The sequence below is a fragment of the Lagopus leucura genome, unplaced genomic scaffold (assembly GCF_019238085.1).
Source record: "Lagopus leucura isolate 7727_CA_CO unplaced genomic scaffold, USGS_WTPT01 Super-Scaffold_100001, whole genome shotgun sequence".
Classification (NCBI taxonomy): Eukaryota; Metazoa; Chordata; class Aves; order Galliformes; family Phasianidae; genus Lagopus; species Lagopus leucura.
In genome coordinates this window covers 43,064,190-43,090,974 of record NW_024962262.1, presented here as the reverse complement: position 1 = coordinate 43,090,974, position 26,785 = coordinate 43,064,190, and the positions used below count along the sequence as shown (strand labels likewise).

At 41.7% G+C, this 26,785-nt stretch overlaps 1 protein-coding gene across 7 annotated transcripts in view; it reads right to left on the bottom strand.

Moving 5' to 3' along the window:
• Positions 1 to 3,597: 3,597 nt before the first annotated feature.
• The window catches only part of TMEM255B (transmembrane protein 255B), a 67,487-nt gene continuing 44,299 nt past the window's right edge, over positions 3,598 to 26,785 (bottom strand). For 4 of the 7 annotated variants that reach the window (XM_042868075.1, XM_042868078.1, XM_042868077.1 and 1 more), the window contains 5 exons: positions 20,793 to 20,873; positions 17,190 to 17,275; positions 15,064 to 15,223; positions 9,521 to 9,664; positions 3,598 to 4,308 (listed from right to left, as the gene is read on the bottom strand). In XM_042868075.1, the coding sequence (XP_042724009.1) occupies positions 4,141 to 4,308; positions 9,521 to 9,664; positions 15,064 to 15,223; positions 17,190 to 17,275; positions 20,793 to 20,873 (639 nt within the window). In that variant the 3' untranslated portion in view covers positions 3,598 to 4,140. The other 3 variants (XR_006178235.1, XR_006178236.1, XM_042868079.1) reach the window with 3 other exon arrangements.

Here is a 26,785-nt window from a genome sequence, read left to right as displayed (position 1 = left end):
ACTGAGAGAGAGATGCTGTGGTGGAAATTCAAATACTGGAGGCTAAGGTGACCGAGAGGTCATGGATTAGTCTAATAATCTGCACATGACAACATCTGTGACCAGTATATGGGGACACACGGCAGCCCCAGAGGAAAGGATGGAGGAGGGTGAAGACTATCCCAAACTTTTACTAGTGTTCTGCCTTATTTAACAGAGGAAAGAATTCTCTTAGCATTAGGCAGCATGACATCACAGCTCCATATCATGGTCGAGTAAAGCAGCAATGATGGAATAGGGCAGAAAGACAAGAGCTTTATCACTTTCAGCTAACCTACTCTTTTACACTCAGAAAAAGACCTGTCAAAAGTCCTGCTTATGCTCAGGTATGACCAGATGCTAGTCTGAAAGGATAATTGCTAACTAGACAGCAATAACAGACAGATTTGCTGGCAGACTGTGCATGGGTAGTAAAACACAGAAGCAGTCCTGTGCTTTTGCTTTTTGTTGCTAAGCAAGAGAAAGCAAGTTATTTCCAAGAGTGCTTTCTGCTACAGTCAGTGATTCTGCATCAGCTAGAGATGTGATGGAGAAGCTAATAAACATCTATGATTCCAGTGAGAGCAGGGAACCCTGAAGGTACTGTGGTTTGTTTTCTGTTTCTTTTTCCTGGTTATTCATCAAAATACGTCTCCTACTCTTTTAACTTGGAGAAGCTCTAATGAAAACAGGACAAACTTAGAAGATGAAACAAACCGTGTTACTTTGTTCTTTGAAAAGAAGTGTGTTAGCAACCAAGTCTTATGTCTACCTTTTTTTTTTCTTTTTTTTTTTTTTTTTTTTTTTTTTTTTGTAGTAGTTCCCAAAAAAATAATGTGGCACAAGTGAATCACAAATACTCCTGACCTTTGTGTTAATGCAAGTCGTACTATTTATGAGGCCAGATACTGGAGACATGAATCCTGTGCTACGTAGTGGTAGTCTGCAGTCTCAGGCTTAATACTATGTGAAAGAAACTATAATTCCATCTTCTAAAAGCAGTCTCATTCAGAGTTAAAAATGTCTTCAGGACTGTGCATATCTGTATGTGTATGTGAAGATACTTTGCAGAGATCACAACCCCCCAACCCAAAATGTGCTTTAGAAGAGAAAGGCACAGTCTGGAGAATTACAGAAAGGGAGTGGGGAAGGGGAACTTCTGTTTCAAGCTTGATTGCTTTAATACTCTAATACTGGAGGAAAAGGCAGCTGCTTCTATACACTGTTGAAAAGAGGAAAAAATATAATAAGAAACATCCATTAATTCTTCTTCAATCACTGTTCTTCAACCCAAGAGAAATACTGTTCTAAATACTGTTAGCAGTCCAGCTGCTCAACTCAGAAGGAAAAGGTCTGTTCTGGGTTTTGAGTCCAAAAGTTCAAAGATGCCCAAAAGTGAGTGCAGGTGGTTCTCCAGGGAAGAAAGTACATGTGGAGGTCCACTCGTGTTCCACTCAGTGCATGATCAGGATGGTTGTGTTCTTCCCAGCATGCATTTGCACAAAAAAAGGGGCATTTTGGATGGGTTGAATTTTTACTCAGAAGAAAAATAGTGGTCTCCTCACTGACTTCTGTTTCTCTTAATTGGATTCAGATCACTGACCTTATCAACAATGTGTGCAAGGCACCTTGTAATTGACCTCAGCATTGCTTGTCTAAAACTTTGCATATCAGAAAAAAAAATGTAAAGGAACAAAACATGGTTTTTATGACCCATATAATTTAACCTCTGATTTTATGCATATTAATACTGGTTTTTATAAAAAAGAACAGAGATAGAGCACATGAATTAACAGAGGTTCATGAAAGGTGGAAAATATTATGTAAAAGGATGATCATACTTTGCTCTATTTTCAGCAGGTCTGATGGTGTCACTTCCTTTCATAGGAAACTGTCAAGCAGGCTGGTTTTGTTTATATAGCATTTCTTTATATTTCCATCATATGAAGCAGCTGCTTTAAAATCAAGTGAGAAATACCTTCCTTTCCCCACTTTGCTCTTTGGCATTCAGGAAATTTCTGTAGCTTCACTGCTGTCTAGACAGTAAGATCTACAGAGTAAGCAGTGGCATCATCTGTCTTTCAGAAGCAAAATGCGGTGGTGGGATGCAGACATCTGATGGGTTTTCATCCTATAGTAGCTACTTCTGCCACAAAATAAGAAACCCATGTGCTGAAGGATCTGAACTGATGATCGTGCGTGCACAGTGAGGGGGACACCAGAAGGCTGTGCTGCTATTCAGTAAGACCAGAACAGGCTGTAGAGTTGGGTGGAAAGGAACTGAAAGAAGTTCAACAAGAGCAAGTGTAGAGTCCTACACCTGGGGAGGAATAACCGCATGCATCAGTCCAGGTTGAGGACTGACTTGCTGGAAAAGAACTCTCTGCTGAGGGACCTGGATGTGCTGGTGGGCAGCAGGTTGGCCATGAGCCAGCAGTGTGCAGTGGTGGCCAAGAAGACCATTGGGATCCTGGGATGTATTACAAAGAACATGGCCAGCAGGTTGAGGGAGGTGATCCTCCCCCTCTCCTCCACCATGGTGAGGCCACATCTGGAGCACTGTGTCTAGTTTTGGGCTCCTCAGTTCAAGAAGGACAGCAAACTGCTGGAGAAAGGAGAAAGAACTGTGGAAGGCCACAGAGATCATTAGGGGCCTGTAGAATCACCTTTATGAGGAAGGGCTGAGAGATCTGGGGCTGTTCAGTATGGGGAAGAGAAGACTGAGGGGATCTTATCAACACTTATAAATATCTGGTGGATGGGAGTCAAGAGGATGGGGCCAGACTCTTTGTTGCCCAGCGACAGGACAAGGAGCAACGGGCAAATAACTGGAACATGGGAAGTTCTAACTGAACATAAAGAAAAGCTTTTTCCTGTGGTGGTGACAGAGCGCTGGAACAGGCTGCCCAGAAGGGCTACAGAGTCTCCTTCTCTGGAGATATTCAGAACAGGCATGGGCACTTTCATTTGCAACCCGCTGTAGGAACCTGCTTTAGCAGTGGAGTTGGACTCGATGATATCCAGAAGTCCCTTCCAAGCCCTACAATTCAGTGGTTCTTGTGACAGGGTACAAATGACTTTCTTCCTATTAGTGACACTGTTGCAAGTATTGCTCCTTTGCCTTGTCAAAGGGTTTTTAATTTTGTACAACAGGAAAAAATATGAGGGAATTCCAACCTTTCATCAGCTCTCTTTCAGTGGTTGCAGAATTACCCTATCCTAATTGGGACAGGTGCAAGTCAGCACGAAAGGCAGGAATGGTGTGCAGAGGTTGATAAGCTTAAAAATAAATAACTGGAGTTAACACAGAGTGGTTTTAGTTGTGACCCTCTTTTGACTAGGAAGGAATTAATTCCAATACTAAAGTGCAGATTAAGTAACTGTCTGGAAATGGCATTTTCAGCACACTGACAGCATTTTACTATGCAGACTAGATTGACACAAGGTACGAATCAAGGTTACCAAGATAAAAAAAAATCCAGTAAAATACACCTTTCTGTGTGAAACTGAGGGAACTATTCAGTAGAGTGTATTTCCCTCTGTTCTTTCTTCTGTCTTCATAAATATAACAGCCTTAGGTACAGCATAAATATACACAGTCAATTTTATTGGAAAATAATTGACACACTTTTTTTATTGGTACAATACTTTCACCAAAGAGGGTTCTTAAATAAATACCACAAGCAAACAAACACCTAGGCTCTTTCTACCCAAAGCAATTGACTCGTAGGGCTCCAGAATACTCATTCAGACAACACAGACTAAAACCCTTCTATATTGGTTTATGAAAGCAGAGTACGTATGCAGAGTGTTTTCTTCAATTCTCCTCTGGAAGAAAACCATTCTGCAGTATAGGGAGAAGGAAAAAACTCATGGTAAGTAGAAAGCAGTACTGCATTTGACCTCAGGCAGACTGGGTGGTGACCTGTCACCCCACTGGGAATGAGCCTGCCCTGACATTTCCAGGTTTCTGCTCTGCTTAGTGAGATGTGCCTAAAAGCAGAGTGTCTGTAACACACTCTGTAGTGGGTTCCTTGGAAAGTCTAGTGCCTGCACAGCACAGGGCTTCCAAAGGTTTCTTAAAAACAATACCTGCTAACTACCTCAAATAAATACTTGGTCCTATGGTGCATATGGTGGAGGCTTTTCTCCAGGCAAGAAGTAAGTCGGTGCATAGAGGGGCGGAGCATTGGGGGGAAGACCGTAGCTGGAGCTGGACTGAGAGGGAGGCTGAGTATCTTCTGATAAAGAAATGTCAGTAGATGATGTTCCTGGAAAATTGCTGGCAGGCTGTATGTAGACAAAGAAAAATATTTTCTTCAATAAAGAATTATGACCCCCGTTTTGCAGCTCTTAGTTGTTTGTCAGTTAAGTCAGATAAGTATTATCAGGTAAGTATTATCCAGTATGGCCCATGGTTAATTTTCTCTTGCATTGCAGCACAGCACTCCGAACACCTGCATAAGGGTAGCAAATACAGTTTATAGTGAAAGAAGACAGATTCCATCTGTAACCCAAGTCATTTTTAATTGACATTGTGCATACAGCTAAGCAACAGAACAGAACAATAATTTCTGCAGGTTTCCTGGGTGAGGCATGGAACGCAACTGGCTGATTAAGTTATGTGCAGCTGCTAGTCTTCAGGCATCACTCTGACATGTAAGTTATCTCAGAGTTGTAATACTTGCTTAAATGCAAGGTCTTATTGCTATGCCAAATGCAGACTTCTCTTACAAACAAATTTACAGTTAGGCATGTGTCTCCCTGTAGCTCTTTCAGCTGTCTTAGTTATTATGGGGCTTTGGCTGGAAGGAGGCATGACAAATGACCTTAGGAAACAGCCCATGCTGAGTAACAACCAGAGTTTGTTAAAACTTAAGGATGCATCCAGGAACTAAAGTTTTGGATACAATCCTACTACTACTTTAAGCCAAGTTTTGCCTTTTATCGCAAGAGGGTCAGGATTTCACTCCTCCCCTCACATGCCAGCACATGGCAGTCCATGGGCTTCATCAGAAGAGTTGTGCTCAGTTCCCCTCAGGTTCAGGCCTAAAGTGCCTGGAATTTAAAAAAAAAAAAATAAAAAAAATAGTAATCATGGATCTGTTATTTCAAGGGAAATGAAAAAATCCAAGCAAGAAAACAGTGCTGTCTTGGGTACTTACCATCTAGATAGTGATACCAGGGCTGATACTTTGCTGGTGGAACCTCAGAGCTACCCAGGGCTACCAGTCCCCATGGCACAATACCCATCTAGCTTCTTTGTAGGACCTCAGGGGACTGCAAACTCCCATGGAGAGGAAAAGTCCTGCATTTGTACCACAGCGTGACTTAGTGAGAAAAGAGATTTTGCAGCAGAAAGGGTGTTTATGTACCGCCATTATCCAGGAGGCAGTGGAGGTAACACCCAAAGACCTGCTGGCTAGATCAGCTCCAAACATAGTTGTTGAGCTTAGTGTGGTTTGGTTTCTGGTTTGGTTTTGTTTTTGTTTTTTTGTAGCTGTTGCTTCTCTCACCCTTGAACTGCATCCACCGTTTCCACACATCTGTCTGGCAGTGCTTCTGTAATGAGCTCTTTGTTTGGCAGGCACGGCTGCCACAACCATACCACTGTCATCACCTCCAGCCTCCACACAGCTAATCACTTACCTGACCAGCTGGCAGCTCTCTGACTAAGACTGGTTGTGTCTGAGTTGTTCCAGTAAGGACTGAGTGATTTTGTTATCACATGCCACAGTAAAGGAAAGAGCTGCTGATTACAACTTTGTCAAAATGCATTCCTGTTGTCTCTTTTTATTTGCATTTTCTGGTTTCTGCTTGTGGACAGACTGTGAGGTAAACTAAGCATTTACTAACACCCCAAAGAGTGATTTTTAATTATTTTTTTTAAGACTGTTCACCTTTCCAGCAAGCAGTTACTCAGTGAGATACTACAGAACACTAGGAACATATCATAGAATCACAAAACTGCCAAGGCTGGAAAAGACTTCCAAGATCATCTAGTCCAAGTGTCCACTTACCACTTTCCCCACTAAACTAACCATACCTGATCAATTCTTAGGTGAACTCTTAGCTGAACAAATTTTGTTTCTTTTATTGCCCTGAGCCACCATGTGTGTGACCCTACCTTAACTGGAGCAGGTGCAAGTCAGCATGAAAAGCAGTAATGGTGTGCAGCCAAAGGGAATGCAGAGAAAGAAAGGTGCGTCTTAGGGTCTTCCTCACCAGTAACCTTAGGAAGGATACTGGAGGAGGAATGAGGACTGAGGATGAGTTGCCAGCCTCCAGTTGGGCTTCCCATGTGAGCTCAGCTCCTGGTGCTCAATGCTGAGGCCATCAGCACCACCTCTACCTGTGCAGGGCTTGCATGGCAAGGCTGCCCTGAGAGTGCTCCTGGGAGTTGGGGCTCTGTCACCCTCTGAGTCCCCAGCCGTGGTAATGTTACTAAGTACTGCCAAGGCAGAGGTGGATCCTGGTCTACTTGGAAGCAAAAATTTTACACCCAGGAGATGCTCATGGTTACCCTCTGAGGCTCCAAAAGTAAATGCAAGGCCTGTGTAGACCTTTGGCCATCAGATAGCTTTATGGCTGTCTGGCAAACCTGAGACCATCTCACATGTAATATCATTAGGCAAAGGTGTCACAGCCATAAGATACAAGGTTCAGCCTTGAATTTTGATGTCTCCATTCAGGTCTCAATGACATCACCACCTAGGTGAACAGACCCACTCAGATGGAGTCTTCTACTGCAGACATCTAGAGCTTCATTCTGCTGCCTGCACATCAGTGTCTAGCCCATTTGGGGTGCCATGCAGCATGCCAGACATCCATACTGATAATGGTATAGGGATGTTGAGACCTGGACTCTCGTAAAGCAGCAGCAAGTACCAGGTTGGCTACCTGGTCTTATCACACAGCACTAGATCTCAGCCAACGGCCCCTGCATTTAGTTACATTAATCACAGTAGTCCCAGACTCTTCAATTGCCTTAAGGACCAGCACCAGCTAAGGAGGTTTTCTGGAGGTCTGAATGCAGCAGCAGGGCACTAAGAAGGATTGTAAAGGCCTCCAGCCCTATGGGTTCAGCCCACAGCTCTCAAAGGATGAGCATGTTGTATGAGCATTTGGCTGTTCCAAATAAAGTCTGTTTCTCACATTCACTTTTTTGTAAGTTTGAGTAAGTTTATGATACCTCATAAATATTGCATTATATCAAAGCACAAATTGTCTCCAAAGTACAACATATTAGCTTATACATACACCAAGACTGTTTGCTTTTTTTTTTTTTTTCTTTCTTCCAAGAAAAGGATTAAGTGCTTTCCCTTTTGGATGCCCTGCACTTCTTGCTAACCTCTCCTGACTTGGAGACAGCTGGTGATGTCCACCTCTGAGTGTCAGGAAGGGAAGATAAATAACACGCTTCTTAGAAAAAGTAGAAACTTGTGGTGGGGAGAAGTATTTAAGTGCTAGTTTTCGAATGCAATTAAGAATTTGGGATAAATATTTCTGTTTGCCAGTGGACAAAGGACTGAGCAGTTGCAATCGATCCTCAGGACTACTTACATGCATTTTTTCAGCTTCATTGCTTGCTTTTGTCTGTTTGTCCCCTTCTCTCTTTACTCTTGGCTACATGCTAACTGAACTCTGACGAACAGCACAGCTTTTCAGCTAAAAGCAAACAAAAAAAGATTTCTGGGTGTACTCTTTTTTTCCTCTGAACCAACAGTCTGCAAAAGTGCCTCCTCATTTTGTTAATAACTACAGCGTGCCAAGGACTGTTCTTTGGCTTTGAAGCCAACTGGCACAGCACATATCACATCCCTACAGCTGAACTCTTACTACCAAAACAGTGTGAATGTCTGTATGCACACTTCCAATCTGGAATGGTCCATTGCTCTTGCTGTCTCCTGAGCCCTTCAAAGATGTTGAGACTGTTAGGTGAACTGGACCAAACCCATACCAGGAGGGGGCTAGCAATTCACCGGTGTGGGTGGTCATTGGCCCTGAACAGATGTGGCCCAAGAGGCTGCAGGTAGCTGCTCTACATCCCACTCATACTAAATATGCTGTACTTTCTATTGAGAGGAATTACAGAACGTTGTACCCACTGGTCTACAGGTACACAGCCTAAGTATAACTAGTCACTGGATGAACACATCAGCCTTATTGTAACTTAAAAATCTAAAAATGCTCACAGTTTTTCTAGTGTCTCAGTGCATTCAGCTATTTACCAACTCGCTTCTGTGTTCATCTCACTTTGTTCACTCTGTGCTGCATTGTCTGAGCACAGCCATGACCATGACTGACACCTGTTGTGCCAGGCCCAACACTTTGCTATGGCCAGGAGTCAACTCTGCAAGGGAGGGACAAAAGGGAGATACAGAAACCACCTTGCACCTGCAGGGCATGTGTCATCCCCCAGAGCACAACCCAAACTCTGGTTAGGTACAGATGCCTAAATGTTGTGTAGTGGGAGAGAGATGTGTCCGAAAAGATACATTTTAATAATTCTCACATTAAGCAGGGAGCCATTGCAGCATGGGCTACCTTCTACAACAGCCCTCTGAGGATGTGAGGCATCTGGCTCGTGGGACATACTGCCGAGACCCTCTGTGGAGGGAATTAGTTTTGCCTGTGCTCCACAGAGGGTCCCTGGCAGTAGGAATGGTGCATTTTCCACTGAAGCTATTTGATAGCCAGCTGGAATAGGAGCAGGCTATGAAGGTTCAAACTCCTCTGGTAAAGAAGGGTCAAGAGGCCTCTTGCCACCAGGCGATGAGGGCAAAAAAAAATTGAACAACATCCTCAGTATCATTCACTGCATTTTCTAGGCCAGCTCTGGGCTGGACTCACCAGTGTTTAACAGCAGCTGAAGGACAACGTTCCTAACCCCTCATTTGTACTCTTTCACAACATTCCATGATATTGAATTTTCTTTGGCATCTAAAAACACTTCCTCTTTCTGGTTTGTTTTGCCACTAAAATCTGTACTGGTGCAATTAAAAACTGTCTGATGAGAAATTATGGCTAATACTCAGCCAAAACCCTTCCTATATCACTCAGTTTTTCAGACCTTTATTTGCTCCCCTCTCTTGGTTTCTTTCCATCTGATGAGTCTTCATTTTCTGTTTCCCATACTAAAAATAATGCAGGCTAAGGTATATATAACTGATGCAGATGCCTCTGCTTCTGCTTTATCTAGCCCAGCATAAGAGCTGTTTTCACCTCTGTGACTGTTGCAATGCAGTTCTAATCCCACACTAGGATTTCAAGTCAACAGGCAGAGTCCACAGGATGACCAGAGAAAACGTGAGATCTGAGAACAAATACGAGAGCTAGACCTAGGCTAAATGATCTTGGAGGCACGTCTGTGAGTTGGGATCCAACCTCCTGGCCTTGCTCCAGGCCCTTCACAAGCCAAGAATTACCACTGCAGAGATGGCACTGTGTAATGGCTCAAGGTTTTCTGATGGAGTAAAAAGGTTGCCATTTTGTACTGTACCTGAAGGGGCAACGGGTAGGATGGATATGTAGAAATTGTTGCTGCAGAAGGACAAAATCCAGCATACGTCAGGATCTGCTGGGTAGGGTTGTACAGGATCTGAGGAGGTGGTGCAGCACTGAAAGCAATTTGGGACATAGGTACCTGTTGAGCATAGAAAAAAACAATTTAATCAGCACCATGCAGAGGGGTCCAGAGCAGTAACTGGTCCCAACACTACAAATAACATTACATTTTAATAACTCCCGATTTCCCAGCGTGAACCAGTACTACAAAAAAAATTAATAATAATTTAAAAAATGGTAAACAGAATGAGAGGAGGGTGTATCCGGAATAAATTTTTTGGCCAGAATTGCACGGCTATTTCAATTTTCTATCCTTGGAAAAAAGACAGCAGGTGCTTCCCTAGCAGCAGTTGCAGAAGCACTGGCAGGACTCCAGACCAGAGACACCCTGAAAAGTGCAGCATACAGCTTTGACTGCTTCCTCTTATCCACTCCTTCACACTTTGCTGCAGATTCTTTCCAGTAGCTACTACTGATGCCTCTCTCAGCTTTCCTACACAGTTCTGCAAAAACCGTTCTTTCCACAGCTCCCACTCATTTGTGAAATGGAGCTCTCTTCTGGCTCTGCAGCACCACCCCATGTATGCCTATCTCATTCCTGCTGCACAAAATCAAGAGAGATGCTCATTTGCATCAGAATTCAATTGACTCCTTTATCATATCTCATCACTCTATTGGCATGCCCCTTAACTGCAGTTTGTAATAATGTTTGCAGGAAGAAGTAATAGCTCTCTGTATACCAACCAATGAAATTAGGAAGAAAAAAAAAAAAAACACAAAACCCAACAACAACAATAAGCAAAATGAAAAGCTGAATGTGACTGTGACTTGTCTTCCTAAAACCTTATGCTACATAACCATTTGCAGAGGATGACAGAATTCTGCTTTGCAAATTGAGACAAACCCAGTGGTTTCTCTCCTCTCCTTTGTTTTTATTAGCAGATTCCTTTACATGAGAGCATGGAATTTTCTTTTATACAGTGATTGCAAGACAAATACTGAAAGCAGCAGCCAAGAGTTTTTTTGGCATTTCCTTTCAGACTTGACTTATCTATGAGAGACATGAACAACAGCATCCTTCAGAGATAGCATAAACGCTGTGATTGAGACAGGAGGGGTACATTCATTCTTTTTGCAGATGGAAAACATCATCTAGGTGACTCGTGTACTGCATGAAATTATCTGGCAGTCCAGGCTCTTTGGAGAAATTCAGCACCTCAGGAGCTGGCACAGAGAAAGGCTGTCCCCGAAAGCAGAAGACCTATTTTATAAGAGACGGCAAATCTCTCATCTTCAAGATACAAAACATTTCCTTTTTACAGACCCTGATGAGTGCATACAGTTGTTCCTTCTTCTTGGAACCTCTCTAAGTCCTTTTATGTTCTCTCCAACTGTAGCACCAGCATTCTCCACTTGCTAGGGGTGAAGATTACAACAGTCCTAGGAGATAGGTTTGCAAAGTCAATAACCCCAAATCCACTGATCAAGCATCCAGGCTATCAGCTTGGAGCCAGTGATGACTTGCAGGTATTGAGGCTGGTTAGGTGCTGATATCGAGTATTCTAGTAGTGGTGCTATGATAAATTAGTCACGTGACATGCAAGGTGTTTTTGTTTCAACTGAGATGGAATTGCTTTTCTTCAGTGTCTGGCATGATGCTGTGTTTTGTTTGTAGGAGAAAAGCAATGCTGATAACACACCATCATGTCAAGATGTTGGTGAGCTGTTGTGGAAAGCCAAGGCCATTCCATTTCTCAGTTCCTACTAGCAAAGGGCTGAGGGCAAGAGATGAGCCAGGAGGGGAGAGAATCAGAACAGCTGACTTAAACTGGCCAAAGTGATATTCCATACCATATGGTGTCATGGGGAAGGAGAGTTTTGAAGGCACTGGGAGCATCTCGCTCACTTCCACTTGCTGGGGGTCGAGCTGGGCATCAACTGGGGGGTGTTGAGCAATTGCTTGTACATCACTTGTTATATATACACATATGTATAACTGTCATGGCTATTATCTTTTTTTCCTCCTCCTCTTCTTCTCGATCTTAGTAAATAGCTTTTATCTCAACTCAAGAGCTCTACTTTGTTTTTCTTTCCCATTCTCCCCTCCCCCAATCCCACTGAGAAGGGGGGAGTGAAAGAACGACTGTGTGATGCTGAGCCACCTGCTGGTTAAACCACAATACAAGGGTAGGCAGAGACGTTTTAAACTGAAACAATTCATTTTAACATCAAAGTGCACCTTCTCTTGCAAGACATGAGGGTAAGGGAAGAATCATAGAATCATAGAATGGCTTGGGTTGAAAAGGACCACAATAGTCATCTACTTTCAAGCACCCTGCTGTGTGCAGGGTCAAAGAAGAAAAGGAGAAGTGTGACAGGAATGATATTATTTCATCTGCTCAGATTCCCTTAAAGACTCCAAGGAGAATAATTTAAAAAAAAAAAAAAAAGCAAGAGACTCCTCCAGGACCAGAGGTCATTCAGATGTATGCAACCCTAAACTCAAGGCAGGCAGATTCCTTGGGAAGGTGTGTCAAGAAAACATTTCCAAGTCATCAGATGAATACCAGGGCAGGGAAGGGAGATATTTTAGTTAACTCTTTATAATAGCAGGTAAAGTTTTTCATGCGCTTTTGTCAAACATAAGAAATGATCAAGATATTTTATCATTTTGGATACTTCTATTTACATTATGTCTTCGTCTGCTGTTGTTAAAGAAGACTTTAAGGTAACCACCTAGCCTGAGTCTCATATCCATGCACAAGGTAGACCTGAAAGGAAAAGTATTGACACAACTGCTGTGGATACTCCAGCAAATCACAGGAGACAGCCCCAGAGTGACACAGGGGCTACAGAGAGCTGATACACCAGAGCTCAGGAGAGGATAAAGTGATTCCCGCTGGGTCAACACAGCTCTCTGGCACACAGCAAAGCCACAGGGAGCATGCCAGGGTCTGCAGAGAATGTGTCACAGGAAAGAAAACCGTAAGAATATTTATTTGCTATCAAAAATGTGATGGGTGTAGATGCAACTACCCTGTTTTGCAAACTCTCTCCTTCCAGAATGTTTTGGCTGCCAGCATTCCGCAAAGATAAACACGATGTTTTGTTGGAGTAGTTGGCCAGCCTTGTGTTGCCTGGAAGCCAACCTCAGAGCTCTGCCCTTAGGCATTGCACTGAGCTGCAAGTGACATCCTGAAAGAAAGACAATTGTCCTCTCACATGTTTTGAAGCCTTTTCTTATTTCAGTCCCATGCTCCCTTTTCTCCCTCTTAAGTTTGATGTTTTCTTGGCCTCCTACAAGTTACCTCTTTCATAATTAAAGCAAACAGCACATGAGCAAAGCTGATGTGGTCTGTACCTCAAAAGAACTCTGAAACAGCACAATCTGGAGCAAGGAATAGTTATTTCATTTTGGATGGATCATTTAGTAACTCTTTCACGAACATAGTATGCATCCTCTGCTGGGCTGATCAACATAAATTCTCCTTAAGCTAGTGAGGTGTTTTTTCAGCTCTTGCTGTAGAGGAGATATTAAACAGCTTATTCAGATCAAGTTTCTACTTGGAGCCCCCTTCATTAGACCCTCTCCAGCTTGCTGTCCCTTAGGAGCTGCACAGTGATACCCCCTTGCAGCACTGAGATCTGCCTGGGCTGGAGCTCACTCCTGCTACAAAGCTTCAGCCCAAATCCCATTTAAGCCTGGGCTGATGCAAGGCAGATTTAATGGGTGCAGTGTGGCTCTCCACACCTTTCCACATCTCAGGGAAACACTGATAGCCCTGGTTCAGATTCCTAAGCAAGAAGCACTGAGAAAGCTTCTCTCAAGCAGCTGTAGCTGTTCACATCTAGCTAGCTGCAGTTTGCTACTAGATCCTTGCGAAGGTCCCTTCACACAAAGGATGGTCAGTTGCACATTGATAACATGCAGAAATTCAGTATGATTGCTTGCCTTGAGTTAGAGAAAGGTGCAAACATTTGCAAACTTTTAGCAAAGGTGAATTTCACATAACCTATATGGCCCTATTGCATGGTTTTAAGGCCCTTGTAAGCTTCTGCTGCCAGCTGGTTGCAAGGCAGCAGACAGTAGGCAACTCTTTGGTGACACAGTGGCACAGGCTGCCCAGGGACAGTGTGGAGTCACTGTCCTTGAAGGTGTTCAAGAACCATGTGGATGTGGCACCAAGTGACATGGTTTAGTGGGCATGGTGGTGATAGGCTGATTGATGGTTGGTCTTAAAGTTCGTTTTCAACCTTAATGATTCTATAATTCTGCCCCATCCTGTTCCTTTCTTCTCAATCTGCTCCTGCACCAGGGTATCACAGAAGGGAGGGACTTGTTCTACAGAAGCAGAAGGACAGATAGTAGGGCTCAGGGATGAAAGGGCTGCCATCACAACATCCAGAACAGGAAGATTCAGCTGCCATCAGTTCTGAACTTTTGGTAGCTCATACTCCAGGTAACATGGCTGCAGAGCAACACAGGAAAACGTCCTCTGAGATTCCTCCTACCCTGTGTAGCCACCCATTTTCCAGGGCTGCCTCACTATCTCCATCAAGGAGCAATGACTTGCTGCTGCTAGTGAAAGATATTTTTATAAAGAGAGGATGCCTAGAGCACTTAACCATCTGTCACTTCTGGCAGGTGATGCTCTAGAAATGCAGGAAGGCCACAAAGGGGATACTACTCCCTGCTTCATCTCTCTCTTCTTTCCTTTCATCTTTCTTCTTACTTCTCTTCCATGTGAATAGTCACAAGAAATTTGCTGCTGTCACCAGCAGACATTTGCTGTTCTCACACAGCGCTTCTGCTCTTGAACTTCAGTCCTATCCCCACACCTTCACCTGCTCAGTTCAGAAGCCCTTTGGGTGGGGGATCACTTATGCTTCTGAGTGCCCATTCCATTGGGAGTCACTTCACTGGTCCATTTCTTCTCACACACAGCCTCTTCTGAAAGCAGTGGCATGTATCAGTGTGATACAGGGAGCAGTTAAAGAGAGGCAGTCTTCAGTGAAACAACAGAGGAGATTAATGTGACCTGAAAATAATTATTTGAGTAAAAACTTGACAGGTCCTTCAGTGTTAATCCCTATTCTTGGAAAACAAGTACATAAATTATCACACTAAGGACTTTACTTTTATGTTATCTACAAACTTGCAACCTTTAACTCTGCTCTTGCTCACATGTTCAGTGCTGAATTAGAAGGAAAAAAAAGATGTCAGAAATGAAGCACCAGCATCTGTTCATGCAGATGCCTGTTTTTCCCCTTCCACTCATGTACTGACCAGACCTGACCTACTTAGCTGTGAGCAGCTGGCAACTGCTTAGCCTAAATATGTGGATCCAGATTCCCAGACCACACATGAAACAAGTTTAAAGTGCCTCTTTTGTGTACTTAACGCTTGGTTTCTAACTCACTTGATAACATCAACAAGCACAGAAGTCATTACAGAAGGCAAAAAACTGTAAGCCTTACCATGTCTTTAAATGCTCCAAGAATGGCTGCTGTGATGATCCCCAGAAACAACCCGATGATGTTCAGGACTGTGGAGGACCACAGCAGCCTATACAGGTGAACCACATCCTGACAGCTGCTCACACCAAGAAATTCATAGTAGCTGGAGGACTGCTCTGAGCTGAAAGGGAATGCAGACAGCGTCACTGCTGTGTTTTGCACAAAACAAAGAGAACCAGAGGATCTAAATCTCTCCTGCTTACTTTTCTCTCTGGCAAAGTACTTAATCCACACTCCCACCTATGAATGTTAACAGTGCTTGGATGAACTGAAGAAAGCTCTGCTTGGCTAAAATAATCATTAGACATTTCACAGAATCACAGAATGGCCCAGGTTGGAAGGGAATTCAAGGACCACGAATCTCCAACCCCCCTGCCACACGCAGGGCCACCAACCTCCCCATTTAATACTAGACCAGGCTGCCCAGGGTCCCATTCAATCTGGCCTTGAACACCTCCAGGGATGGAGGGAACATTTAGTTCTACAAATACCAACTCCAGTTAAGCTGATCAGTGTTGGCACAAGTAAGGTATCCTAATTCTTTGCTGAGGGCCTCAACAGAAAGGTAACCTGGTTACGGGTGCTGCCCTTGCCATTTAGATACTAGCTCAGCACAGCTCTTTTTACCAGTTCACCTGGAAATCTGCTGGCATCTCTGTCAAGTTTCTCCAGCATTAATTCAACCACAGGAAAGGAGACTTTGCAGCTGACCACATTTGTTTATGGTGTCTGCAGTTCCAAACTAATAGATGCTATGAAGTACAGTATAAAGATATGCCTTCAAACTATATACTATACTACCCAGAAGTTTGCTTGTTTTTATTTGTACACTGCAATGGTTATTGTAGACCAGGCATATTGTGGAGTCAATCCTCATCGCCTTGCTGAAATTGGGAAATGTTTTACTGCAAAACCTGAAAACAATGTCCTGTTATTGTTCTCAGTACCTGCCCTAGTGCTGGGCAAAAGCAACTCTGTCATGCATAAATCTTGTGAATTACCTCATATTGCCAGACTCATTGTCATACACTGAAATTCTACGTCTGATAGCATGCTGGTCAAAGCTGACAGAGGACTGAGTCTACTCAGGGCTGGTTATATGTGAAAAGAAGAAAAAAAGTACACGACAGAACAGGAGACATGGGAAGAAAGAAAGATGTGAAATACACAGAGGAAAAGAAAGAAGAGGAAGTCTATGTGAACTGTAGATGGTTACAGAGGCATGGTAAGTGCATGATAAGATGATCCTGAGCTGTGTGGAGAATGAATGCAGCAGAAGATGCATTCCAGGAAATTCTCTTTGGCTTCTTGTATGTGGCAAGTCATGATGCTGCTTGCCATTGGAATCTACATTGCAGGTGGCCAGCCAGTTGTGTCAGTTCATTCCATTTCTGTTCCTCATTATAAACCCCTGGACTTGGCTGTGATGTAGTTTTCCTAACCACCGCTGTAATCCTGGTAAATGACTGCATGGCAACTCTGTGATAGCCTTCTGCTGATCTTTGTAAGGATATCCAGACGTTTCCTCCCTTCTTCTCTCCTGGCTTCTCATGCTTCAGTAATGATGAAGTCATATGGACAGCTTCAGGAAACACTCACAAGACCCTCTGTATCTATCCTATGGCAACTCAGTAAAATCCCATGCATACAGAATCTATTACTAACAAAAAAGCTCTGCATTTGCCTGCAGTGTGATCTCTATGTATGGCCACCTGTGTTTCTATTCATTTTGTTTTCCCCATTTTGGTAGAAGAAACGATTAATTAAATCTAGTGAGAAAACTGCATTGCAAAATCACCAGTAAATCTTGACAGAGCTATGACAGAGTGGTTGGATTTGATCACGCAGCAAAGAGCTTATTGATATACTTGAGAAAAATGACTACAACAACAGATAACACAACAGATAACAACAGATGAGTCCTGTCCATGACATCTGGATACCAGTGACCAAGAAACTGACTTACTCAGCATGCAAGCCCTCTGCTTTGCTTCTCCAGACCTAATGGGAAATGTCCCCATCACTGATGAAGAAGGACAAACAACGAGGGATTTCTCAGAGGCCATTGACTGCACACAGGTACTTACTTCTCACAGTTGTACAGGTCACAGCAATAGCACGTGTTACTCTTTACTTTCAGCTGGCACTTGGTGTTTAAGGTGTAACATGTCACCTGCCAAAAAAGAAGAGACCAACTTTTAATCTCAGTGTTTCAGTGCAACGTACAAGTCACCATACTGACCCCCAAGATTCAGGTACTGCAGTGCACTTACTGTTAAGCAGGATGGTGTTCCAGGGCACAGCAAAGTTTTCAGTCACTGTTACAGTGCTCCACACTACTTTGCTAAAACCCGAGTTCACAGCGATCCCTACAGCAGTGACACAGTGACAATGTGTCCTGGGAGACACACTATGGTAAGCCACCGCATATAAAATCCTTTCTAGTGGGGAAATGGACAAAAAGGCCAGTTTTTAGAAAATGGGAGCTCTTGCCTGTCAGTAACATCCTCCCAAGGAAAGGAAATAATTAAGAACAACAGCAACGATCTCCAAACCCACAAACAAAATCACTCACAGAAGATCCAAGCACTCCAGCAAATAACTAACATTCACAGCAGACTCCTGAATATAAAGCCAAAAAGATTTATTTTGCAGGCTCCTGAATATAAAGACGAAAAGATTTATTTCTGTGAGCAGGAACTGCATTGACTGGGTTAGTACAATAAAGGTAGATACACATAAGCCAATCTCAATCTAACTAAACAAGAATCTAACTAAACAAGAAATCCTTTTAATGAATCCTTAAATATGGTAAGTATGTATCTTCTATTTGGCTCCACAGTCCAACTGAAATATTTTACATCTTTTTCCTGAGATTTTTAGTTTGCGTTTGAAATCCTAGAGAACTGTTATGTTTTAAAAGCCAGCAGGACAGAAAATACATTTTTTCTATGGTTTTTGACAGAAAAAAAAAAAAAGCTGTAACAGCTGAGAAGTATTTTGTTTGCAAAATGCATATAAAATGCATTACTGAATGGAAAATTCCTCATAATGATAGAGCAGAAATACCTTGCTTAGGTAGCTTTTGAGAAGCTTCTGTCAGACAGTTCCTCTCATTCCTGCTTAGCCATGAATATGTTCTTTTATGAGACAGTCTTCACAAATGTTACCCCATGTTTCTCAGCTCCTGAGGTTTGGATCTACGCATCTTTCTTAGTGTGAAAACTGCCATTGTCAATGAGCCTGTAGTCCTCATGTGTTTGCTCCTGACAGAAAGGAAGATCTTATGCAACTATCAGCACCAGAGAAAGTTCACCTTGCTGCTGATCTCAGACTTGCCAACTTGTTCTTAGCACCATTTATTTCAACAGTGAAGTTAGAAGGGGGATAAAACTAAAAGGAAGACAAAACGATGACTTGGGATTGCTTCGCTGCCCAGGACAAGGCTAAATGCATGGTTAGCCTCCAGTACAAACCAGCTGTTCTAATCCAAAATGGAAGTTAGATTATGAAAGGATGGTTCCAATTTGAATTGCAATCATATGTCAATGACTATCTCAGATTAATTGAGATCCACCTCAGAAGTAAGTGAAATATCACATGGCTATTTCTTGAAGCATTTTGAAAACTGATCCTGGAGTAGACCCTACCAATGTATCTGCTACCCAGGCCATTTTGTTCGAAGGTTCTAATACTTTTGCACTGAAGGAACACAAGACTTTGGCTTTGAGCCTCTGTCCACAGACAAAACGGCCTAGGACTCACATAGCTAAAATACTCTTGTTCCATCACACGTGTGGTTGGGACCAGAGTATATTGTAACATGGAGAGGGCTGCTAAAATGTGGCTCTTTTTTTTTTCTGATACATGGCTTTGGAGATCATTTCTGATAGAAAAAAAAAGTAGTAATTTTTTTCTGATAGAAAAAAAGAGAGTTCCCCTCTCCAGTTTGCCCCTTCTAACTGTGGAAGGCTAGAAGGATGAAAGAAGGAGATTGGCAAGATCTTGGACACAGAATCACAGAACGATTTCGCTACTTCGAGGTTTCAAAATGTATTAAATTTTTGTCCAAGGGAGTTATTTTAGTTGTCTATTTTTGTCACTGCATTTTTAAAACATGCATAGAGCAAGACAATCCTTTTTAGGAGATCAGTGGATAAACCAAAATAAACAAATTTCTGTGTGGTGTGAGCAATGGTGGAAAACAGGCCACTTGTGGGTATCTTGCATGTCAAGGCCTATTTTTCCATTTCAGTGACCAGACATTTAACTTTTTCATATTCTGGCTGTTTTTGCCTGTCTATCCTTCAGCACAATTCAAGAGAAATTCCCACCTCATGGAGATTGCAAGAAAATCTAATCATTTTTGCCTTCAGCAAATAAAAGAAATATTACCACCCAACTCCATGAGCTGGAGACCACTCAGAAGCTAGAGATGGCAATCAAAAGGAAACTCACTCTCAGAAAACAATCTGTCTTCCTGGTTTGGTGTTTGCCTGGAATGTAGAGCATTCTCCTGCTGGCTAACTTCAGGAAAGCAAAAGCCAAGTTCAAATGCCACAGATTAGTAACTGAATTAGCACATGCTGACTCCAGCTCAGTAGACAACCAGACAAGAATGTTATTACAAACTAACCACACTTTTAAAAAGATATGTCCGTGGGGGACTTTTTGATAGAATAGAGAAAGGAGTTCAGTGCAGCCCAAACTTTTCCAATATTTCCATTTGCTATTCCAATTATGACATTTCCAATATATGCAGAGCTAAGAAAATCTGTCCAGACAGAAGACTGAGGCTGGGGTCACCTGCAGGGAGTTGAGGTCAGAATGACCTGAGCTACAAACTTATCAGAGGAATCAGAGGCATTATATGGGATGTGTCTGTGCCTGGATGTGCATTGACATGTTGGAAGTTTGTCAGGGCAGCTCTTGAAGCAAGGAGGTCAATGAAACATTTTTGTCACGTATTGTCTGGAAACGACAGCAGGGTGCCCTAGCAACAAGATTTAAGTAATATTAACTGCTTAGGTTAGTAATAGACTTTGCTAACCTACCAAGAATTATTAACAGTAGCATTCCCAGTACCCCTTTTCACAACCACAGGACAAGTGAATATATGGCTTCTTGTGAGTTTGTTCTCTATCCTGCTCTGCCTGATTTCCTTTTCACTCCCAAAAATTTACCATAATATTAAAATGAATAATAGGAAAGGAAACTAAATCTGGATTTCTCCAGAGGCTAACCCTTTGGGTATAAGCACTGTTCATATCATTTTAATATCCTTGAGACAATAAAAACTGCACACAAACCACTGACATTCTTGGCCTGAGCAGGATAAATACAGAGAATACTTGAAGTCTTCTGGACATTGCAGGTCAACAAAAACCTCCTCAGAGAAAGTCAGTGTGATAAAAACATTTCAGACATCTCTTATACAATATATATGATAATCAATCCAATCCCAGAGTAGTGTGTTGAATACAAACACTGATGATGACTCAAAATCTTACTGATTGTAATGATTTGCAAACATCAGAGCTCAGGCAGATGGGGGACCACTTATGGGAGGGAAAAACAGTTGGGTTACCATCAACCTACATGCACAGAGATACTCTAAAATGACTGACTTCCTCCTCCTCAGCCCCTTGAAACACAAGAGGAATGAACATATGAGGAAGCAAATTTTTTACCTCTGTTTGGTAGGCATCATATAGGAATCCTACTCCACTTGAATAAAACTGGCATCTTCTGTTATACAAAGGTCTAGGTTCCTGTAAAGAGAAAAAAATATCCAGAAAAGCACTCAGTCTGGAGGAAGTTTGAAAGCACTGTGTCTCATATCCCCATGCCGGATGTTTACAGCTCCATGAAGCTGGAACCAAAGCAGACAGTTGGGTAAGCAGCTCACATACTCTGGTATTGGCTTCTTTCTGTAAAAGATCTCCTCAGTGTTACATTTTTCTTCCTCAGTTTGCCATTAAGCTATCTGAGTATCATTTAATTTTCACCGTCCCTGTCAATTATCTTGAGAGGACATCGCCTGGGATTAAAATACTTCCTTCCCCAGTGTCAAACAGCACTACTATGTGAGAATGGTCCAGTCACTTCTTTGCCTGGTACTGTTTCTTACCCAGCACAAAGAATTACTTTACCATATGTCTTCATGATACATGACTTTCTTTTAAGGGATTTCAGCAATGCCCATAGTGAAATAAGGTAGAATACCTGACACTTTAAGCATTCCATTTACTTCATTCACTTCAAAACCACCAAACAAAACAAACAAACAAACAAACAAACAAAAAAAGAATAATGAAGAAATGAAAGCATTCAGGGGAAGTACTTCACAATAAATTTGTTTTTGTCTTCTTTTCCATTTATGCTTATTGTAAAAGGTATATTTGCTGCTGTTTTGCCTGTGACAGTTCCCACAAGCTGATACAAAGGAGGTGCACAATGAAATATCCTTGGCTAGATGAAAGATGCGTGTTTCTGAACTTGGCAAAAGGCCACATGAAGGCTAGAGGGTGCATGCCTCAGCCAGTTTCAGGACAAGTACATATTTGCCTAGGGAGCATTTCGCAGCTGAAAAGTTCTGTGTGATGTGGTATATATCTCAAACCAAAGTGTGAGAATGACTTGTGTTATCATAAAATAATTTTTCAACTTTTTGACACTTATCTAGTCCCAAGTCATGATCTGGACCTTCAAAGCACTCAAATGCCATCATCACTGTCAGTCACATCACTTCCAAGAGAGAAGATGGCATCTCACTATCTGCTGTTTCCTCTTTCCATGCTAACTTTCAAGCAAAAGATCATTTTGGTTTTTAGCAGAAATTAGTGTCTGTTAACTTTCACTGCATCAGCCTGGGCTTTAAAGCTTTTTGACTCATTCACGACTAACCTAGGAATTGCAGAAAGAGCTATGCTCTTTATGATCACTTCTCAGTGTTCTGTATTTGTTAGATAATGAAGTGTGAACTGTATAAATCTGCTGACCCAAAATACATATCAGTAAAAATGCAGAGCTAGGCAGGAATGCAGAGAGGTCAATGAATAAAGTTCATCCAACAACATGTTGGCTTCTCTGATTACTCTAGCAAACCTAAGAAAGTTTGGATACCATTTCCTAAGGGTTAGGGAAAGATTAATTTCCTGCATCCAAAAATATTTATATCACACAAGTGTAAGAAAAAATGCATTAGTAACTATTATTTTCTCAAGAGGAAATGTAAATACCACACAAACAGCACAATGTGTCTTGAGCTAGGACAACATTCTTCCACAGGCCTGGAAAAGCATCAACCCTTAGCCATGACTTCCAGGGACAGATCTGACTGGGAGAGCTAACAGGATTGCAATTTCTCAACACGCACAGCAAGCACAGGATCAGCCAAAGGCCACACTGTACTTTTCTCTTCACAGAGTGTCATCCTCCAGCACTGATTAATCTGTTGTTTGGGGATGAAATAGAGGTGATATGGGAGAAGAGTGAGCAGTTCAGATAGCTTTTTCTAGCATGAAAAGCAAATCCATGAAAAAAGATGTCCATCATATCCACAACAATAACAAGCTTCAGTTTTATCCTGGAAGAAGATCCTGGAAGATCCTGGAAGTGAGACATGGTCAAAGGCATGGGGAACCAGATGGCATTCTCCTCAGCCCTGCTGATAAGAAAAAATTACTTGAGAGCTGGATGGATCTAGAGGGTCAACAACTGGTACATTTGGTATATTGTCAAAAGGAATTTCACTTTTATGGCCAGTATCTAAGTGGAGGCTACAAGAAAAAAGGGGATGGACACTTTCGTGGGGTCTGCTGTGATAGGACGAGGGGAAATAATTTCAAACTAAAAGAAGGGAAATGTAGATTGGATGTCAGAAAAAAATTTTTTATCACAATAAGAGTGGTGAGGCACTGGAACAGGGAACTGGAAGAGATACACTGTATTTCTTGCCCTTGGAGACATTAGAAGTCTGGGGCTCTGAGCAATTTCATTTAGCTGTTGGTGCAGGGGAGTTACAGAATCACAAAATCGCAAGGTTGGAAACGACCTGCAAGATCTAGTCCAACCACCCTCCCATTCCTGTTAGTACCACAAGCTACTAAACCATATCTCAAGTTGGACTAGATGACATTTAAAGGTCCCTTCCAACTCAAATGTTCTGTGATATCTCTATATCTTAACAAAAACAGTGAGAAAGCTGTCTAATCAGCATCCATCAACTGTTGGAAGACCATCTCCCTAGCCTAATCTCTTGGCTCACATAGATTTACTACTCTTTACACCTCCTTCCTCTTATTTAATTTTTTTTTTTTTTAAAGGTCCTTTTATTTATGTGGTCTTTGATGGAGAAAGCAGTTTTTATCCATGGGTGCTCGTGAAGTGCTAGAAGCACTGTCCCTAAAAGAGAGATGATTGATTAAGCCATGCCAGCTATTATTGCTTCATATTGCCATGCACCAAAAACGTCAGAGCTGTGTTATGGAAGGAACCACTGTGAATACAGTTGATATATCTACATGCACAGTCATAGCAAGTGTGTACATTTTCATTCACCCAATTTTGAAAAGCAGGCCCTGTGCTCTGCTATAGGCAGCTTTCTATGTCCAGCCTTTTCTTCTAAATACATCTGTATATGCAGTCAATCTGGTCATTCCAAATCAAAACAAATGAGTGATGGTAGGGTGTGTAAAAATAACAAAGTTAGATAACATTTTTTTACACAGGCATTTGCAGAACTCAATAGCTAAAGTATGCAGTTTTTAAATATGGGCAAATTCAGGGTGCTGAACTGCTGAACTGTTACAGGATTCAATTTGATTTCCAAGTCACAGAGGTGCTCCTCAGGGATTTACATGAATAAGACACCATATACACCAAGTGTTTAAAAATTATCCAACAGGATGTCACACTGCATTAGCACCTGTTGGATTTTATTGGCCTCTTTCAAAACAAAGGCAAATGAGACATATTTCAAGGCTATAACATTATTCCTGATGAACTGCTCAAAAATACTTTGTCTCTAAATAGTGTTCACTGTAGAGTGTGTATGAAAATAGGATAGCCACCAGTCCTTGGTTCTGCTGCTTACAGCAACACCGGTAGCGACAGAGCTATTTTTCTATTCTATTTATGTATTTAAGTGCATACACACACGCACACACACACATGCTATTAACAGTGGCTTTGAAGTACATAGCAATAATATCCTATTATACCCCTACTTATTTTTGTATTTAAATAAATGCTGCATTAAACAACATTTTCTGAACTTAAACTGACAGCAATCTGATTACATCTGCCTGTTACACATAGACACACTCATCCATGATGTAAAAATGGTATCAGTATATAACAAAAAGATCTGAGTATGCAGACACAAAAGAGAAGATGACTATCACTTTTATAGACAGCAATAAACAAATTCAGGCACACAGCTATGTTTCTCTACAGACTTCTCCCTCTTTTGGCCAACCTGCTGGTGTTTTTCCACTACATAACATCAGTGGAGCTCCAATTAGCAGATCTTAAAATTTTTAGTTGTGTGAAAAAAAATCTGGATAGCCAGTAATTCTCTTAATTGCAGGCAAATTGGAGTTCCTCAGAATAAAACCCTACGGATGAAAATAGCTCTCCCTGATCTTTTATGTGGTTTTTATTTCCATATTTTGAATGCATGTGTACTAGAATCTGTGAATGATGAACAGACAGGTAAGAGGAAAGGCTTCACACCAAGTAAGACAAGATTCAGCCCAAATATAGAGGGTTTTAGTTTTGCTGGCTGCATATACCAATTAAAAAAAAGCAACACATTTCCTTGATAGTGAGAGCACTGCAATACATCACTTGCATAAGGAGAAGAAGGAGAGTACTCTGAATAATATCTTTGATGAATTTGACCTTATGTCTTTGGAGGATGGTTTTGTGTAGCTTTTAACTGAGGTATGGAAAGTACATATTTCTACTCCTGTTTTTGTTTCTTTGGAGAGCACGTATTTTGGATAACACAGGGAAAATTCCACCTTCTTTACCTATATGCTGCTTTCTGAAAATGGAGACGCGTAAATGGTATTGACTGAAATCTGTGCCACACTTTACAGACATGAAACATAATTTGCTTAATAACTTACTGAAATAATTATATAGTGAGGGCTATTTTTTTCCAATTGCAGTATTTATTTCGTGTTAGCTTCCCTGGCTACATCAATAGAAGTGTACATTAAAGAATGCCAGGAATCATTCCCAGGCCTGAAACTTGATTATCCAGCCCATTAGGTTGTTAGAATTGTGCCTGTGATAGCTTTGGCTTGGGCAAGCTGTCAGTCTTCCAAAATAACTTTGGTGCCTGGTTTGAAATAGCGTGGGCCAACAACCATTCCCAATAAGCAATTTGGACATTGCCACTCCGTTTGTCACTCTAAGAGATGTAACAGTAATGACTTGAGCTTTTCCACACCAGTTGCCACAGGGACCAGAAAACGGATCCAGGCACAACAGAAAGATTAATAAAAATAAAACTGAGCAGTCTAAAATCAGACTAATGTTTTTAGTGGCTCATTAACTTGAAGTGTTTTATTTTCTACTTGTTTTTCTCTATTACATTTTTGTAAGTCTTTTTTAATCTACAGCATAGATGGCAGCGAATATCCGATGAATTGCCAAGATTTTTCAAGTTTAATCCTAAAAGCAAACTGAAGCACAATTCTTCAGCGCCAGCTCAGCCTTGTGCCAGCAGCTCAGCGTTCCAGAGATTATCACTCCTTTCAAGATCAGGCTCTCTGTGAACTTTATGAAAGCAGACATGCAGGTATGAACAAAGAGGTATTCTTGGCAACCAGCTTTTATGCTTTTCTAGAGAGACAGATGAAAAGGTGACATGGTTTAGTGGGCATGGTGATAATGGCTTGGCGGTTGGACCAGGTGGTCTTCATGGCCTTTTCCAACCTTACTGATTCTATGAAGCATAGGTATCTGCCTCTCACTGACTCTGTAGCTGAAGGCATGAGGCAGCACATGGGAGCATACAGACCAAAGAGCCTTCAAAGAATCTCATTAAACAAGGTGCCATCATAATAGCAGTCTGTGAAAGCAAACAGAGTGTATTACGGTCTTGGAATCTGAACTGCAGTAGATTAGCTGCCATCCTGTACAAGTAATGAGAGGTAATGTTACAGATCTTTTGTCTTTCTGTATCTCTCTGGTTAAGAACTGTTTCTCAGACCTTCAATGCATTCCCAGAAGAATTTTCGCATATTTTTAACATGTTATAAACACCTTCCATATAGGCTGTGACATGAAGTTCCTTAATAGGAACATTTAAGAATAAGGTATGCATTAGCATCCTCAACACCACAGCAAGAAAGTTCTGTACACAAGAAAAAAAAAAAACAAAAACTACTTTGTGCCCCTGAGACTTGCAACTCCCACATGAAGCACACAATTATACCTCCTGAAATCAGAAGCAAGTTGTTTTGTTTTTTTTTACTGTTGCTTTCAACATTTACTCACTGGTGGCTAACCATGCAATTCAGCTTTCAGTTCACAATTTCTGGAGTAGAAGAGGTTTTCAGAAACCAATTTATCTTTCATAACTTCACTATTTTAAGAAAAGAGCAGAAATAATATCCTTCTCCCTCTCTACACTCTCCCGTTTGAAATACTGAATGCATATCAGCTG